This window comes from Astatotilapia calliptera, chromosome 5, assembly GCF_900246225.1.
Source record: "Astatotilapia calliptera chromosome 5, fAstCal1.2, whole genome shotgun sequence".
Lineage (NCBI taxonomy): Eukaryota > Metazoa > Chordata > Actinopteri > Cichliformes > Cichlidae > Astatotilapia > Astatotilapia calliptera.
The window spans coordinates 26,968,523-26,986,361 of record NC_039306.1 but is presented as its reverse complement, the minus strand read 5'-3'; the positions used below and the strand labels follow the sequence as shown (position 1 = coordinate 26,986,361).

General features: G+C 41.8%; 1 protein-coding gene across 1 annotated transcript; it reads left to right on the top strand.

Moving 5' to 3' along the window:
* The first annotated feature begins 3,529 nt into the window (after positions 1–3,529).
* pcsk1 (proprotein convertase subtilisin/kexin type 1) lies at positions 3,530–17,239 on the top strand. Its single transcript, XM_026168564.1, has 14 exons — positions 3,530–3,979; positions 4,960–5,064; positions 5,151–5,273; positions 8,110–8,256; positions 9,340–9,416; positions 10,198–10,286; positions 11,179–11,351; positions 11,778–11,990; positions 12,082–12,182; positions 12,272–12,505; positions 13,669–13,826; positions 13,912–14,045; positions 14,198–14,359; positions 15,141–17,239. The coding sequence occupies exons 1-14, from the start codon at positions 3,797–3,799 to the stop codon at positions 15,549–15,551; spliced, it is 2,310 nt and encodes a 769-aa protein (XP_026024349.1). The 5' UTR covers positions 3,530–3,796; the 3' UTR covers positions 15,552–17,239.
* Positions 17,240–17,839: the final 600 nt, after the last annotated feature.

The following is a 17,839-nucleotide window of genomic DNA, read 5'->3' as shown; positions in this document are numbered from 1 at the left end:
AGAGGGACAGGAAGTGCAGCTCAAGTCGTCACATCTATTTGCCACGCCTAATTGATTCGGGGCTGAACATTTGTGTGTTGAGGTGGCTCTACAGCCACCTCTGCGTCAACCTCCAGCTAAAAGCTCCTGCTTTCCGTCACTGCCTGTCTGTAGAGCTGGAAAAATAATTAGCTGACGAAACACGGCGGGACCTTTGACCTCATTTCGATGAACTCATTGTGCATATCTTTTTGGTAAACTGGTGTGAGTGTCCGCTCAGCGGAATAAGGAAAGGAGGAGGAGTAAGCTCACACCACTCACTGAAACACGCACACATCCCAGAGATAAAGGCAGAGGATGCAGAGAATCGATGACAACCAAGTCAAAGATTCAGTGATCTGTAATGAAACCATAATCCCCTGAAATAAACTGCCCAGCTTGCTCATATTCCTGCAGCTCTTCAAGTGTGTGTCCGCCTGAGTGTGCCTCTGTGGTCAGAGCAAACAGTGGTTGCTAGGTAAAGATGGATTATACTGCAGATCTGGTGCAGACCTGTTTGCACACTGCCAGATGACCAGACATATCAGTCATTATCAGCTCTGACAAGTTTAGAGCACAATGACTAACAAGCTCACTCTATAAAAAAAGAAAAAAGAAGGGAAAAAACAGTGTACACTGGAATGAATAAGTCCATTACTATAGTAGTGTTTTTATTTTCATGGTTCTTTTGTGGTTCTTTATTTATACAGTTTGTGTGCCATGCACTGCAGCTAAACAATTTCTATTATGTCCATAATCATGGTACTTTTGCCTCTGGGTCATTGCACCTAAATGCAATCAGAGCACACTAAAACAGATTTTCCATTAGTAAACAAACTCAACAGCATCTGTGGCTATATAACTGTTACAAATAGCTACCTGCAGTCAGTGGGGGCAGCATTGTATTTTTACATGGAAAAACTATTTTCTTTCTAGATTGTGCAAGACAACATTTACAACCCATATGCTGGTTTGGATTTGTTTTAATGTACCTCTGCATGTGTCACACCGTGACGACAGAATCTGAGGTTCACAGGATTTATATTAATTATAAATCTAGCAACTCTGATGATGCTTCACGCAATTATTAACGCCGTTCCACATAACAACAATTCTTTCTATAATACCAAATGTTGCATGGTTTGCCTCTTTTTAAAAAAAATGTATTGTTGCATTATCTTTGACAAAATCTGTAGATAATTTTAGGGACTCAACACTGTCCAGTGTATATGGATGTATTTTTGCCATATTTGCGTTTGATTTTATATTTACCAGACTAACAAATACAATGAACTCTGTAGCTCACAACTAGGGCTGCCACAAACGATTATTTTGATAGTCGACTAGTCACCGATTATTTAGTCGACTAATCAGATCATCATCCACTGGACGTAAAACGTACAGCTTATTGCACCAGCAGCATCTGCTCTATCATTAGCTTACAGCTTTAAGTGTTTAAGGTATGTGCTAACTAAAAATAAAGACATGCTAGTTTATTAAATTTTAATGAAGTTTGCAGATTGTTTAGGTGAAGTTTAATAAATTCAGCCGTCTGCTCCTTGCTATCTAAAATATAACAGGACACCAGAGTATATTCTCCAGCATCTCACACTTCTGATAATCAGCTGTCTGCTTGATGTTTACTCAGCTGTGTAAGAACTATAACTTTAATCTCAGCCAAACAGATTTACTCAGGAACAAATAAAATACTGAAAAAAGCCAAACAATAACATTTTAAGTTATCTAAGTGACTCATACATCATGTTTGACCTGAGAAGCGAAAAACGATTTGCCGGGAGTCCGGTGTTCTCACGGGCTCTAGTGACCTAGCCCCCGGCTAGCTATCGAGCTAGTGGGTAACAGACGTCTCTGAAAACGTTGGAGCGCTTTTGAAAATATGTGGTGTCTTGATAAACTGAGCAGATATTTGAGGTTTACACAGCTACATTCTCGCCTGAAAATATGTTAAACGTTTATTTTGTGACCCAGAAAGAATAATAAGAGTAATATTAAAACTAACTAGCTGCCGCCATTGTTGACAACTGAGCTGGGCTGCGCTATGAATTCTGGGACAGAGCTACTTCTTCTTCGGGGTTTAACGGCAGCTGGCATCCTTGTACATGCAGTGCTGCCATCTTCTGTTTCAGTCCGTTATTACACTCTTAAATCCTACTACTTATTCCTGCGTCTTTTGTGATCTTACAAAGCTTCAAACTACGCCTCGACTATTAAATCAGTCGTTGACGATTTGACTAGTCGACTAATCGTGGCAGCCCCTCATGTGGCCAAATATACACATATAAAACAAATATTCAGAAAAAGACTATTTAAATCACAACTAATCAAAGCTGCAAATAGACACTAAAAACATAACCAGACTAGAATCAACGCACAATAACCTTTAAATATTCTCACTTAATGGCAGCACTGTCAAAACCTTTGTATCATCTGGTTTAGATACAGGGTGAAAAAAACACAAATATGAGAATAATAAACATTTACATCCTGTGTGTGCTTATACCAGAAAGATGCTACTAATGTCACCTGTCTCTGAGCAGCACTGCTGTTTCTGTGACTCTCAGATCTTCAGTAACTATCAGATTTCCTTAGAAGCAGTTTTATATAATATTTATGTAAAAATAATTATAATTATATACAAGAAGAAAGAATTAAACCACGTTATTGTCTCAGCAGCTTTAAATCAGAATATTGTACTATTGTGAGAGCAGTCTCTTATATTTAAAGTATAGCTTCCTTTTAGATTATGATTTCACTCTGCTGTCAATGGACTTACGAAATATGAAACATTATTACTGTTGTTTGACAGCCATGTCCACCTCCACCTGCTGCACTAAAGCTGTATCAGTCATTACGCTGTTATCGTGTAAGCTGAAATAACATAATGCTGAGCTAATAAATAATAAATTGTCTGGTTCCATAAATATAATGTTGGGATTTTGTCCTCAGTTAGTGGAAGAACCATTTCCCCCTTACGGGCAGCTCCGTGTTTGCTTTAGTTTTATCTCCTCGTTCTCTGACGTGAATCAGTGGTGTGGACGAGGAGCTGTCCGCGGTGCTGAAACCGCTTGCGTGTATGTGTGTGTTGGCAGAGTGGGATGTTTCGTGAACTGGGACAGATTTCCCTCATCCACGCTACGAGGTGCATCCAAAAGCACACGAATAATGGCACAAACAAATGCGTGTACGAGAGACTGCGAGGACATTTGGCTCATAAGGATAAGCCACCTTAAAGGGGATCACATAAGACTTCTGTTATTGTTGTTTTCTTCCCGGTGTCTCCTCTTTCTCCTCCTCCTTCTCTTCCTCTGGTTGGGGTGGGGGGGCACTGAGAGATATTTTTAGTCCGAGCCCCCCACCCCCACCACAGTTTGAGTTACATCCTCGGAGACTTGCGCTCACATCCCACCAAAGGTAGACGCCAAATTGACGTCAGAGCACCAGTAATTTGACGTGTGATCACCTCCCTCCTCCCCCCTCCCCCTCCCCATCCCGACCACACGCACACCCATGCAGCGCACAAGCCATCCCTCCCCATCACCAGTATTTCCTCTCCTTGGCGGACCAATAACGCGCAGTTTCACTCTCCCTCCATCTCAGCCAGCGGTTTCTTCAAGAATAAACTAAAAAAGAAGAAGAAGATTTATTTATTATCACTGCACGGCGTTCATATCTGAGAATTCTGGCTGCTTATCCTGTCTTGGAGGGAATCAAAGCATCTTTGTAAATATTTTTCCTCTCTGGTTGAATTACCTCTGACATGGAAGTGAGATGTCGTCCGGTGGTGATGTGCTGTGTTTTTGCCGTTCTCTGCTCCGCGCTTCCCCGACAGTCTTCTTACGGGGACAGACAGTACCTGAACGAGTGGGCAGTGGAGATCCCGGGCGGGCTGTCCGCTGCGGAGGCGATCGCCAGAGAGCTGGACTACGAACTGGTCCGACAGGTAGGCACCAACGCCCAGCGGCAATATGCGTGAACGAGTCTAAAATTAACTGTGTATTGGCAGTTTCCGTATTTGGCAAGAAATGAAGGCAAACTGGAACCAGTACAGAATTGTTGCAGGCTCGTTTTCATGTAACAAACAGCTCATTTAACAGTTAGAAATCTGAAAGCAGTGAGTGAAAAGGTAATTAAACGTGGTGCCGACAGTACAGGCTGTGGGCTGTGCTCAAACAACAGACCAGCAGGATATAGCTCTGCCAGTTACTCTGGTTTTTCTTGGTAAAGCCATTAAAGTTGAAGCTTATTGGTTTAACGATAGCCCTAAAGCACACACTGCATTTTTCATTAGAGGAAAATTATTTAATCAAGCTATGACTCACTGTTTACATCCTTCTGGTAACCCATACCTGGGAGTCAGGGTTTTAATATCCCTGCTGTGTGCATCACTGCTTTTCCTGTTACTGGAGACTGACTAATGCAGACCTATGCAAACATATTACACTGAGTCTCAATTAGAAACTCAATTCATTAATTCTTAGTGATCCCCTGACTTTGAAAAGCAGCGGTCAATGATTAACTGATCTTCCGTGTGTAAATGTTATAAGCAGTGTTCATTTGTGCAGTTTCTCCTACGTGAATTCAGTATGTTAGTCTACACGTTTCCAAAGAAGTTTGAAATAATTGCATTCATCCTCATTGGAAATGACATGTGATTGGTTCAGCTGTGGAACAGACTACGAACAGTAATCAATAAAAGCTTTAACAACCTTAAAGATCAATGTAATGTATCCAAATGTGAGCTTTCATAGCTGTAGGCCCCTTTTCTGTAGGCACTGCATTTTATTTGCTTCCAGCTGTAAATATTAGAAACAAAAAGTGTAAATAGGCTGATTTCTAATGATGCAGTTGGTCACATGCTGTAAAATGAAATAAATGAATAAAATATCACTCCTATCGCACATCTTGTCTTCTCCTCGGCAGATCGGGGCCCTGGAAGACCATTTTTTGTTCAAGCACCGCAGCCATCCTCGCAGAATGAAACGCAGCGCCAGCCACATCACCAGGCAGCTGTCCGAGGATGATAGGGTGAGTGGATTGTCTCTCTCCTAGTCTAACCTTTAAAGACTGAAAAAAACAAAATCCAATGCCTTCATCTATCTGTGTATGTGTAGGTGTTGTGGGCTGAACAGCAGTATGAGAAACGGCGCAGCAAACGAGCATCCCTCAGGGAGTGCAGGGACTGCCCGGTGGACAAGCTTTTTGATGATCCCATGTGGAACCAGCAGTGGTACCTGGTGAGTTACACTGAATTAAGTCTCAAAGTATAAAACATTAAAACATTTTGTACTCACTAGAACTCTTTAAACGCCAGATCTAAGTCGGCAACCACACTTCAACTCACATTGTGTTGTGTACTTTGGGCTTGGTTTGGCCTTCTGTTTGCATGCACCCAGTCTGTCTACCCATGAGACATATATCCCAAAGCCCTGTGAGTGCTGGACAGCTCCCTACAGTTTCTGCTCTGTCCCCACAGAGCCCTTGTGCTTCGAGAGGGGGATTAATGCATAAATATATATGCAAAATTTGCACTTTCCGGTCTACAAAATGAACAGCAAACGCTTCCATTTGTTCCCATAACCTCTGCCCAAAGAGTAGAGGAAAAACATGACAACAGTGAAACAATAGCATGGTATCAAGCAGTTCTTGCCAAAAGAGCCATTTGCTTAATTGGTTATCCAGTCCCTCGTGGAGATGAGAGGGATGGAGAGACTATAATCCAGCGGGATGGTGTAGAGTAGAACATTAGGTCTCAATTTACCCTCAATTGGATGTTTTAGCCCTGTGAGGCCAAGTAGTAGCATACAACAGTAGCATGTCACAGCATCATATCCCTTTCCAGATCCATTACTACCATATTCATTTAAACCCTGAGCACAAACTGACCCCAACATCTTCATAGAGTTTGATCCATAAGTTCAGGACTTTTAGCATGGTTGAATGCAAAGTGCCTACTATTGCAGCTGCTTGGGTTTTTGTAAGCTTTTCAGGGCAAAACACAGCTTTTTTCTTGCCTCTTTTTTAAAAAGAGATGTCTGGCTTTTTTTTACAAAAATCATTCAAATTCTGATTAATTGAATTAATTTTAGCTGATCAATTGAGTCACTGCTTTTTCTCTTACCCAAAAGGAAAAATAATAACCCTTTTTTTTTTTCAGAGCGGTCCTTTTATCAGCAAAGTAGGTGAACACAAATGTCGCTGATCATAATAATTAACTGACCCTAACGCTTCTTTAAAGCGATCTGCAACACCTGCCTTACCTACGTCAAAATGGCTACATAACTGTGTGCGGCATATGTGCTGGTGTGTGAGTTTAAGGTGAAAGAAATAGAGAGCAAGGGATGTGCATTACGCTTAGCCCCGACTTTTTTGCACCTGCACTAACTGAACATGAGTCACACGCTTGTACAGAATAAGAAAACAAATTGAGATGAATCATTTTTGCCGATGAGGGATGATGACACTAATGGAATTGGCCTTAAAGTGCCGCTTAGTGTATTTCCACATCAGCCTGTGTCTGTGCTGCTGCACGGCCCACAAGATATTCCTCCTCAAGCATCATGATTTATTCACTTCCTCCACTCAGCACGGACAAAAGCAGAGGTAGACAAAGCGATGGTCTCAGCCACTATAGTATAATATGATTGGGTTTTTTTAGCTCTAGTGTATGCACACACAGACACACACACACACATAATAAGTAGATAATAAGCAAAGAAAAAAAGAGTGCTGAATGGTAATAGAAGGTTGCAGTGTGTGAGTAAAGCAAAGAGGTGCGACAGGTTACAAGACTCGATGATCACTGATGCTGGATTTGAGGTGGAGCTGTGTGACGGGGGCAGAGGCCAGCATAATGGCAGGGGAGGAGAGCTGGGATGAGTGTCGTTATCTATCGTGAGTGGGTGACTGCCTGAATTTAATCAGAGAGTGACTCATACTTGTAGCCTGAAATCCCCCCTGTTTGCGCGGGTGTGTGTGTGTGTGTGTGTGTGTGTGTGAGTGTGTATCCATGGCTGTACATGTGTCAGTCCACTTTAATTGTGCATCGAGGGATCTTTGTTCTGTGGTTTTAAGTCACCACTCATTTGTTATATGTGCAGTGAGCGTGGAGAGACTTGAGAAAGCTGCTGCTGTGTTTACCATTAAAATCAATGCATTGCAGGTTACTGAAAGACCCCCTCAGCTGCTGTCAGCATCAACAAGTGAGTCATTTGGTCACACTGAGACAGGCGATGTGTAACTATGTGCTGTCTTGGGCGTACAAGCCGTTCTGACAAACTGCTGGTGAACAAATGTTATGTAAAAGTGTGACAGTTGTTGTGTATTTTCTCTGAGATTTGAGTTCTATTCATTGTCAGCTGCAACTGAGAGGATGGGGTGAAAACAGGGAACTGAGGTGGAAGTCGGGGAGGGAGGGGGGGAAAAGGGAATATATCACAGGGATGAGTCACATCTTGGGGAAGCGTTCTGCAGTGTCTGTGCATAATGCACAAAGAGCAAAAGAGCAGAGTTCTTTTTTTAGGTTTAACTGTCTCCAGCTCTGAATCATGCTCTTCCCAAAGCAAACAGGCTTCAGCCCTGCTCCCTCTCCATCCACCCCCTGCTGATTTTCCATTTAAAACAGGCTTGATGCACTCCACACTGTGTAATGTTATACAGCCGCAGAGATGGATTTCTAAATATGCCGAATGTGTGTCGAGGCAGGAAAACCAGAAAAACTGTGGGCTGACACACACTTCATCTCCAGATATTGTTAGGCACTTTGAGGGTTAGGCTAATCAGCCGATTTGATGTTTTTGAAAACACAAAAGCCTGAATTATATGACCTTCCCATAGCAATCTGTTTTCAAGTGGCCCAGCAGTGAAAGTGAAGTGACAAAGGAAATGCCTCCAATTCGGTAATGAATTTCGGTAAAGGTCAGTGGAAGAACCAGGAGACTGGAGAACTTTGACTGACCGTTGCATGATAATGCTTTAACAGCCTGACTAAATGAAGTGGTCGTAGATATTTCCCACGTAATCTAATTTGAAATTACTCGTGTGTCATTTTGTGATGTCGTGCCTCTCTTCCAGCAAGACACGCGGACGTCCTCCTCGCTGCCGAAACTCGACCTGCACGTGATCCCCGTGTGGCAGAAAGGCATCACGGGGAAAGGAGTGGTCATCACCGTTCTCGATGATGGGCTGGAGTGGAACCACACAGACATCTACTCCAACTACGTAAGACACCGTTTCCATGGAGACAGCCTCCGTAGTCTGGGTCTGTCGTTTCCATAGCAATGCTGCTGGTGACACCTTGCAAGACGACTCATAAAGGCAGTATTAAATCATCTATATGATAATGCCTACCTCAGAGGAGCTTTATGAGCTTTCATTTCTAGACCCGAAATGGGCGTTTAACTGTAATGATGATTTCACTGCGAATGACTGCACTCCTAGCGAACAAGGATGCAAAATTTGAAAACATTTGTTGTTCCTCCGTGAATGTTTTGACTGTCTCGTAATTATGAGCCGATGAGACTGAGGGCGACTGAAAAGAAGCTCAAAGAGACGTTTCAGTTTGGCATAGTTTCTCTTGTTGAGAAAAACTCTAAAGGCTCCATCTGTGGTTTGGTTTCAAACAGTGCCGTTGCTGTCAGAAGCGAGCAGAAAGCAAGAGAATGAAGGCGGAAGAGACAGGGATTGAGCAAGAGAAGAAGAGAAATGATGTGTGACAGGGGTCATCCACAGGCCTGATGGAAAAGACTCCCACTGTAATCAAGTTAACACTGGTTAATCAACTAGGGCCAATCAAGTGAGACACTCATCCTCAGCGATCAGGGCATATGAGTGGCATGCATTTGCATTTACTTAATGGCAGTCCATTTAAAGATGACAGTCACGGCCATTAAGTTGATGTTAAAGCTGCTGCTGAGAACCAGAAACTGAAAAGAAGCTAAAACAGCTCTGTTTGACTTCCCTTTCAGCTAGAGGATCATTTCTATGATTGACTGCGCTTGTAATGCAGGAGAATGACAGGAATGAGAAAAATGGAGAGCAGATATATCTTGCTATAAATAAAAAGGGCAGTTTGTAAATTCATGCCGCAACCTCCTGCCAAGAGCAATAATTCAGTATGTGTGGTTTCACTGTTTGACCACAACACCTCTTTTCTCTGAACGCAATCATATGTGTTACCATGACAGGAGGTAGGCCATGGCGAATCTGTGTTTGAAGCGTGTGTCGTCACTGGCGTGAACCGACCTCATCCCATCTTTTCAGAAACGCCCCCTGACTGTTGTGTTCCCTTGTCACTTTTTCCAGGATCCAGCAGCCAGCTATGATTTCAATGACAATGATCCCGACCCTTTCCCCAGATATGACTCCACTAATGAAAACAAGTAAGTTAATGGCACTGGTATTCTCACTGCTTCATCTGTCTTTCCTTTGTTTTTTTAACAAAATAGGACTAACTCTTCCTCCTGTCACAACCTGGCTTGTAGAGCCGGGACAAAAAGATGGACACACCGTTTGCCAATTTAAACATTATCAGTTACAACAACTGAAATACAAGCTAATGAGGTGTGTAAATCAACAGGATCAGTGGGGTAGGGTGTGCATGTATGAAAAGATATTGCAAGTGTTGTAAATTTAGTAAATAACCAAAAATGAAAGAAAAACAAGTGCAGCGCACAAGCGGGAGTTGAGAGAGTGCCAGATTTATAGTCTGGAAACACAAGGTCCAGGTGTAGCAAAGACTTGAAACACATGAGAAAAGACTGAAAACAAGGGGCAGGGGTCGTCATACGTAGTTTAGCAGTGTAAATCCTTTCCATAAACAGAGTGTTTCTGCAGTAGCTTCAGATAACGGCAAGAAAATTGAAAAACAGCGCTCACGTTGGACTCACTTTACTCCTGTTTAGGTTAACAATCCTCCCTCTGCCAGCTGCCGCACACGCATGCACATCCACACACTTTATCCTCTGCCAGCAACCCCGAGCTCCTTTGTTATCAGAATACTCCACTCCAGTTCAAAGCCTCCTGGATGAATTGGAGCCAGTCAAACAAAAACACCTCTGTTTTAGCCTCTGCTCTAAATATGAAATTCAATGAGATAAGTTATGTAACTAAACAAGGTAGTGGGTAATGAGTGTTGTTAATTAATTGTGTTTTTCTTCTCAGGCATGGCACTAGGTGTGCTGGGGAGATTGCAATGCGGGCAGACAACAATAAATGTGGGGTTGGAGTGGCCTACAACTCTAAAGTTGGAGGTAAGAGGTTTAGTTTCCCTTTTTTTAGATCCACAGTAGACAGATATTTAGGGGAAGGAGGGAGGGGAAATTTATAGATTTATAGATTTATAGCTAGACTGTTGTAGATCTCTCCTCTAAGAGAGGGGACAAGGCTCATGAGTGCCAAGAGTAAATGATGATATTTGTTCTCTATTCAGGATTAAAACATCACTCTTCCCTTTTAAAATCCCATTTGGGCTTTTTTTTTCTTTAGATTTCCTGATGTTGACACTCTGCTGAGAGATGATTGAGGATTTTTGTCCAATGACAAAAACATTTTGACCCAAGTTTAATTATTCATATATTTATTATAAGCCATCTCTTACAGCATCTTTGTCTTTGTGTGTAAAACAGATATTAACCCAAATGTTAAAAATATACCACGTTAAGAATCTCAACAAAGTTGGAACACATGTACCACTGTGAAGCAATCCCGTCCTCTTTTAATGTTCTTCTTAATGTTCTTAGTCAGGATGCAAAAGAGCAGAAATGGCCGGGGTTTTTTTTCAGTACTCTGGCTGCTATCCTGGGATTTTTGTTGTTTTGGTTTTATTTTAAGCATGTGTGGAGGAAAGACTTCCTGATGGAGGCCTGATTTTGATACCAGATGGTTACATAATGTCAATCTACAAAATTACTCAGCTCCAATCCACTGAAACAATGATCTGCATATTATGGCTCAAAAAATATGAATGGGCAGCAGCAACATCATCTTTAAAATCTAAAGAGAAGAGTTTTATTCATAGCAAATTAATTAAAGTCTTTGACTTTTCTTTCTTTGTTTTAATTAAACCATAATGAATAGTCAGTAACTGACAGTAAGCCCAAGAGTCTGGACACCGCTCTGACCTTCCCGTCTCACTCTGCTCAGGGATTCGTATGCTGGACGGGATTGTGACCGATGCCATCGAGGCGAGCTCTATTGGGTTCAATCCGGAACACGTGGACATTTACAGTGCCAGCTGGGGACCAAATGATGACGGCAAGACAGTGGAGGGCCCTGGTCGTCTGGCGCAGAAAGCTTTTGAATATGGCATTCAGAAGGTATATGATCCAACTGGGAGCTTTGAAACACATTTGGCATTCCTAATAGGAGCTGCTATGTGCAGCAGAAAGGAAGTGTGATTGGAAAAAATCAATATGGACAACATAATTCGTTCCTGAGAATAAAACTGCTAATGACAAAGTGCCATGACTTCCAGTTTATTAGCAAAGATTGGCAGCGGACAGCACTGATTTACTCTCAGACTGCTTTTGTCAAAATAAGACAAAAACTTTTCACATGAAATTTATTACACCCTACACCTCTAAATAATTCATTAAATGCCAACATTTATATATTAGTGTGTAATCCTATATGACAGCATTACAGTGTTTGTACAGTGTCTTATTAGGAGTATAAGCTACAGGGCAATATCTGATAGCACAAACCCAAGCTGTGCTTGCTTTTGTCTTTCATGCCTTCTGTAGGGCCGTGGTGGAAAAGGCTCTATCTTTGTTTGGGCATCGGGGAACGGCGGCCGCCAGGGTGATAACTGTGACTGTGACGGCTACACAGACAGCATCTACACTATCTCAATCAGCAGTGCCTCCCAGCAGGGCCTGTCCCCGTGGTACGCTGAGAAGTGCTCCTCCACTCTGGCTACGGCGTACAGCAGTGGAGACTACACTGACCAGAGGATCGTATGTAACCATGTCTGTTTGTGTCACATGTAAGGTTAGATTGTGGCATGATTTTCGTTTTAACGTCATTTGTTGCCTGCTTGGTTTTCAGACCAGTGCCGATCTCCATAATGAGTGCACTCAGACTCACACTGGAACTTCAGCTTCTGCCCCGCTGGCTGCTGGAATATTTGCCCTGGCACTGGAACAAAAGTATGATCTAAAATTTGAACTCATTTAAAATATATTCATGCCATTGACAGTTTAAGTATTATTAAATGCTGACTGATCTCACTACTCAGTCCTGACCTTACCTGGAGAGACCTGCAGCACATCGTGGTCTGGACATCAGAGTTTGATCCTTTGGCCAATAACCCCGGCTGGAAGAGGAACGGAGCAGGGCTGATGGTCAACAGCCGCTTTGGGTTTGGCCTTCTCAACGCCAAAGCCTTGGTGGACCTAGCTGACCCGGCCACTTGGAAGCATGTGCCAGAGAAGAAGCAATGTATAGTCAGAGATGATTCTTTTCAGCCAAGGTGTGTAAAATTTTACAGCTGCTGCTCCATTTGTCTGCATGGTGTTAGTTTTATTTCATGTTGTAATTTATTTTTTTTTAATTATTAATGGCAACAAAAGGACAAGATTTTTTGATCAAATGATGCATGATGATACTAGCTGTATGACACGTGCACATTGTAACTAATATATCCCGGACATGATCGTGATTAAGTCCACCACACAATCCAACAATCATTTTCAGTATCTAATTTTAGATATACAGAGACAAAGCTTGTTCCCTTTTGTCCTGACATGTTGATTCCAGCAGAGCAAACAGACAAACCCATCTGTGTTATTAAAGACACATCTGTTACTTGTTGATTCGAGTCATGAGAATATTAAGTCTTAAGCCTGAGCGCAGGAGATTTCTTTGCAATGAAAACGCACGAAAGCCACAGTCATTTAAATTTTATGCCAGCCTTTACCTTTACGTTTACCTGTTTGTTGAGCATTGGCATTAAGTATTCAAATACATAAGCTACCAGCCATGGAGAAAGTAAAAAAAAAAAACACCTTCCTTTCCCTCTATCTCACTAGATGTCATCTTTATATTAACAAGAAATCGAAGAAAATTGATCCGTCATTGAAACTTTTAAGAGCATATTGGAAAGACCGACAGGCAGCCGAGGTCAGCTGAGCTGTGTCTTCCTGAAAGTGTCTGTTCTGCAATTTGCTTTGGATTATAGGACTCAATAGCACCCAGTTTCCCCATTACCGCCCAACATCCATGTTTAATCCCGGGGATTTGGCTTTACATTTCCGTCAATGCTTAGTGGGCTACAACCCCCCCTCCAGCTTTATGCCAGCTTGAACACGGAAATCCTTTCATTCATGTCTGGGAGAGATGGGGATTAGCTTTTTTATTTTTTTTATGCAAATAAACGAGCAGAGGTTTCAAATGCCTCATATGCATTTTATATGTGCATATATATATGTGTCTGAACTAACTATAAACTGATATGCAAGCTGTGCAACTAAAGTAGTGCAGGATTTTGTTGTTGTTGTTGTTGTTGTTGTCGTTTTGCTTGTTTTAGCTGAGTTACCTGCAAAAATGAGAAAATGTCACGTATGATCAATTTTTGTCGTCATGAGGAGCTGTTTGCTGCCTGCTGTTTCACTGCTATTTTATTGCATCCCGCAGGGAGCTAAAAGCAACGGGGGAGATCACTATAGAGATTCCAACTAAAGCCTGTGCAGGCCAAGAGAACGCGGTCCGCTCACTGGAGCATGTGCAGGTGGAGGCGAGCATTGAATATACCAGGAGGGGGGACCTACACATCACACTCACCTCTCCAGCTGGTTAGAGACACGCACACAAACACAAATAACACACGCGAGCGAAATGACAAAGCTCTCAAATAATCCCTTTTGGCTTTTCCCTCAGGGACCAGTACAGTGCTGCTGGCAGAGAGAGAGAGGGACACATCCTCTAACGGCTTCAGAAACTGGGACTTCATGTCCGTCCACACATGGGGGGAGGACCCTGCTGGTACATGGACCCTAAAAATCACAGATACTGTGAGTTAAGAATGTATATATATATATATACTTATATATGTTGTGATGAAAATCTTCTTTCTACATGTATTCCCAATACAAATTCCACTCTCTACTATAAGTAAAATTAAGTCTTTTTTATATATTATATATATTTTTCAAACCTTACCCAGTCCGGCCGCATGGAGAACAAGGGTCGGATTTTGAACTGGAAGCTGATCCTTCATGGAACATCAGAAAAACCGGAGCACATGAAGAAACCTCGAGTGTACATTCCTTACAATGCCGTGCAGAACGACCGCCGTGGTGTAGAACATATGGATGACATGATGGAGGTGAGTGCAAGTCCAACATAAATTAAAACTGCAGGTGAATCCCTACGAAGGTTTGGATGCTAGACGATTGACAGACAGTAATAAGTGCACAAAGGAACAGATCAAAGCATCCATTTAAGATCAACTTGAGTCGAAAGCGCGAAGTTTAAACTATGTACCAGTTTTTAATTCTAATAGTGATTGGCAGCTTGATGCATATAAATCCTACACCACAGAATCGGTTCAAAGCCAACACGATAACCGTGCTTATGTTGTCTATTTGGTCGACAAATCTTAGTGTAACAAACACAGAAGCTTTTCAGATGTTTGATGATGTAGTAATGATCCTGTTAACTATGTAAAAGAATCCATGCAAAAACAAGAAATGTTCTGAATCCCAGTCAGTGTTACATTTCAGATAATCTCAAAAGATGTGTGGGAATTGAGCATTAGACTAAGTTTGAGAGCAATTGTTGGTGCTGCTCTCCCAGCAGCGCGGGGCAGCATTAGATTAGGGTTAGCACATTTGATAACTTAGACCTCAGAGGGTTAAACAATAAGGAGATGACAGGAACCTTGTTTAGATCTGATAACAGATGTTGTTTTATTTCAGCTAGCCTGTCTACATCTGCAAAGCAGTGATACAGGGATCTTGTCCATAGAAACGATTTTTAAACATATTTTACGACCCACAAGAATCAAAACCAAACTTTAGACCTCCTCATTGGATTATTCTGGTATCACTGTGAGTGTGCCAAACTAATGGCTAGCCTCCTTTCTCTCTTTGTGTCTGCTGTTACAGGAACCAACACAGGCCCAACCTCAGAAGACTGAGAATGCCCAAGCCTCTCCTAATAACTCAGAGAAGGAGATCAAAAAACCCTCAAATTCACCCTTCTCCCCCTCCCTTGCTCTGCTGCGTCTCCTGCAGACGGCCTTCAACCGGCAGACCCCAGCGCTGCAGCAGTCTGAGCCCATTGCCAAGGCCTGGAGGAAGCAGCAGCAGCTGGGCCAGAGCTTCTCTCCCCCTGCTACGAGACTCCCGCCTCAGAAGCTGTACCAGGCTCTGGACATGATCAACAAGTACCGGAGCCCTGAGGACAGTGTCTACAGTGACTACAGTGACGGCTTCTACAGCACCAAGCCGTACAGGCACAGAGATGACCGTCTGCTCCAGGCCCTGTTTGAGATGCTCGACGATGCCCGCAAGTGAAAGTCTAACAGAGCAGTGAGGAGATCTAAGTGGAAGAGACTGTTGGTTTGGGAGCTGTGGAACAAGGTGAAACGAAGAAGGCTGAGACCAGGCACTGGGAGAGGAGGAGGAAAAAAGATACAGAAAAAGAGAGAACTCTTCCTGTTCTGTTGTTCCCCCCAAAATGCTGCATATCTGACCTATTAACCTTCACTTGCCAATCACCTTTTGTAAACAGATATTTAAATTCCTTCATTCAGTGCATAATGTCCAAATGTGATTCAAAGCATCTGCTTTATCTCCATGTAGTGAAAGTAAAAAAAATCATTTACACCAGACGAAAAGTGGAGTTGGTGGTGGTGATGGGGTTGACGGTGGCCTTTTCTCTCATCTCTTTACTGCCTGCTGAAGCATGCCACCTTTAGAATCTAAGTTTTGTAATAGTAGCTATATATTATCTATATATTATTCAGAGACATGGATTGTAATATGGATTTGTAATTACATCAAAAATCTTGACATTCTGATTCAAAAATCCCATTTCTACAGACTTTTTTTGGCATTGTCCAAAGTTTATGTCAATATGTTTCTCACTACAAATTTATTTGCTGTAGGGGACAAATTGATCCTAATTCAAATCAACATGAATTTAAGAGTGAAATTAAATTTGAATTCGATTAGTCATTTGAAAAGGTTTAAAAGTGTTGACTAAAGATTTATTCTCAGGGTGTCAGCGAACCTCAACAGAGGACTTTTCAAAGTATTTAGAGAAATATATTTAGTGTGACAGATTATTTAGTGTAAAATGATACAGATGACACGATAATACAGACGAAACATTAAAACTAGAAAAGATTATGATAGCAACAAATGACTGAAAGAGCACTGGAAATCTTTTCAGTTGGAGCGAATTACAGATTAATCTTCTTGTGCAATTTGTTTAATTTTGTATGAGTATAATGCTGCATTAAATTAAATATTTTTCTATGGATACCTTATAGGTTATGAAACAATATATAGAGTCTCAAACTATTTATTTTCTCGTGACACAGTTCAGTAAAGTCAGTGTAGTTATAATCACTGCAAATGAGCACTGCCAAAAATCCTGCTCTTACAAAGAAGCTCCTGTGCAAAAAGCTCTTTAATCAGAATTTGTAATATGCCATCTATAAACAGTTCTGTGAATCCTGGACACAATTTTTTTTTTGCATTATTATTTGCAAATAAACCACTTCTCTGGTGTTGTTTGATTTTAATCAATCTATTGACTGACCAAAAGCTGTGTAGAGTAGGGGCTCTGCAGTACAACTCTTAAGCACATTCATGTTGAACGCCTTAAAATATGCTGTAACACATGTGCATACTCATCTCTATGTGATGTAGGTTGGTTTAGAGATGCTAGTGTAAGTGTTTATGACATAAATAGCTATGAAGTTCTTATGCAGAGTCCCTACCCTCCAGCTTGGAGCTGCCCGCCCCCACTGCTCTGCCAGCACAGTGACAGGAAAACAACAATGTTTGGAAAAACACTTTACATGCACCCTGTAATTTAGCCATTCTTTAGTGTAGTCCATGCTGTTTCCTTTATGTTTTAGTTTCTGGCTGAGACTTCAGGCCAGAGTTGTTTACACAAACCAATGTTATGTTGTGATATCTGTATGGGTGTACAAAAAATGATTATTATTTATCTTAATAAACTGCAAAGTGACTTCTTGTGTGTGTTTGAGTCTCTGGCAATAGGTTAGGGCCACCTTGCTAATACTGAGTTGGATCTCCCTTTTTCTTTCTGCACTGCTGTAATTCAACAAGGTGCTGCAAAGATTCCTCACAGATTTTTAGTCCATATTGACATGAGAGCATCACACAGTTGCTGCAGACTTGTTGGCTGCACATCCATCATGTGGCTCTTCCATTCCACCGCATCCCAAAGGTCTTCTATTGGTGACCAATGGACTTTTGAGACAACCTGGGTACAATAAAGTCATGCTCCAAAAACTAGTTAGAATTTTTTAAAGGTTTGTGACATGGTGCATTATCCTGCTGAATGCAGATGACTACACTGTGGTCATAAAGACACGATAACGATCGCTGACAATACTCAGGTAAGCTGTGGTGTTTAAACGGTGCTCAGTTAGTACTAAGGAGCCCAAAGTGTGCCAAAAACAGACATTCCTCACACTATTAATTCACTAACAGCAGCCTGAACCATTAATACAAGGCAGGATGGATCCATGCTTTGATATTTGCTTTACAGCTGAACATTAGATAGGTTTCCCAATAGATAATCAAGTCCAGATTATACTTTATGA

What these genes read in the sequence shown, in the direction of transcription:
- pcsk1 (XM_026168564.1), top strand. Translation starts at nt 3,797, where the DNA reads ATGGAAGTGAGATGTCGTCCGGTGGTGATGTGCTGTGTTTTTGCCGTT. An exon ending in CTACAACTCTAAAGTTGGAG is followed by an intron (nt 10,287 to 11,178) that starts GTAAGAGGTTTA and finishes CACTCTGCTCAG; the next exon opens with GGATTCGTATGCTGGACGGG. An exon ending in ATATGGATGACATGATGGAG is followed by an intron (nt 14,360 to 15,140) that starts GTGAGTGCAAGT and finishes CTGCTGTTACAG; the next exon opens with GAACCAACACAGGCCCAACC.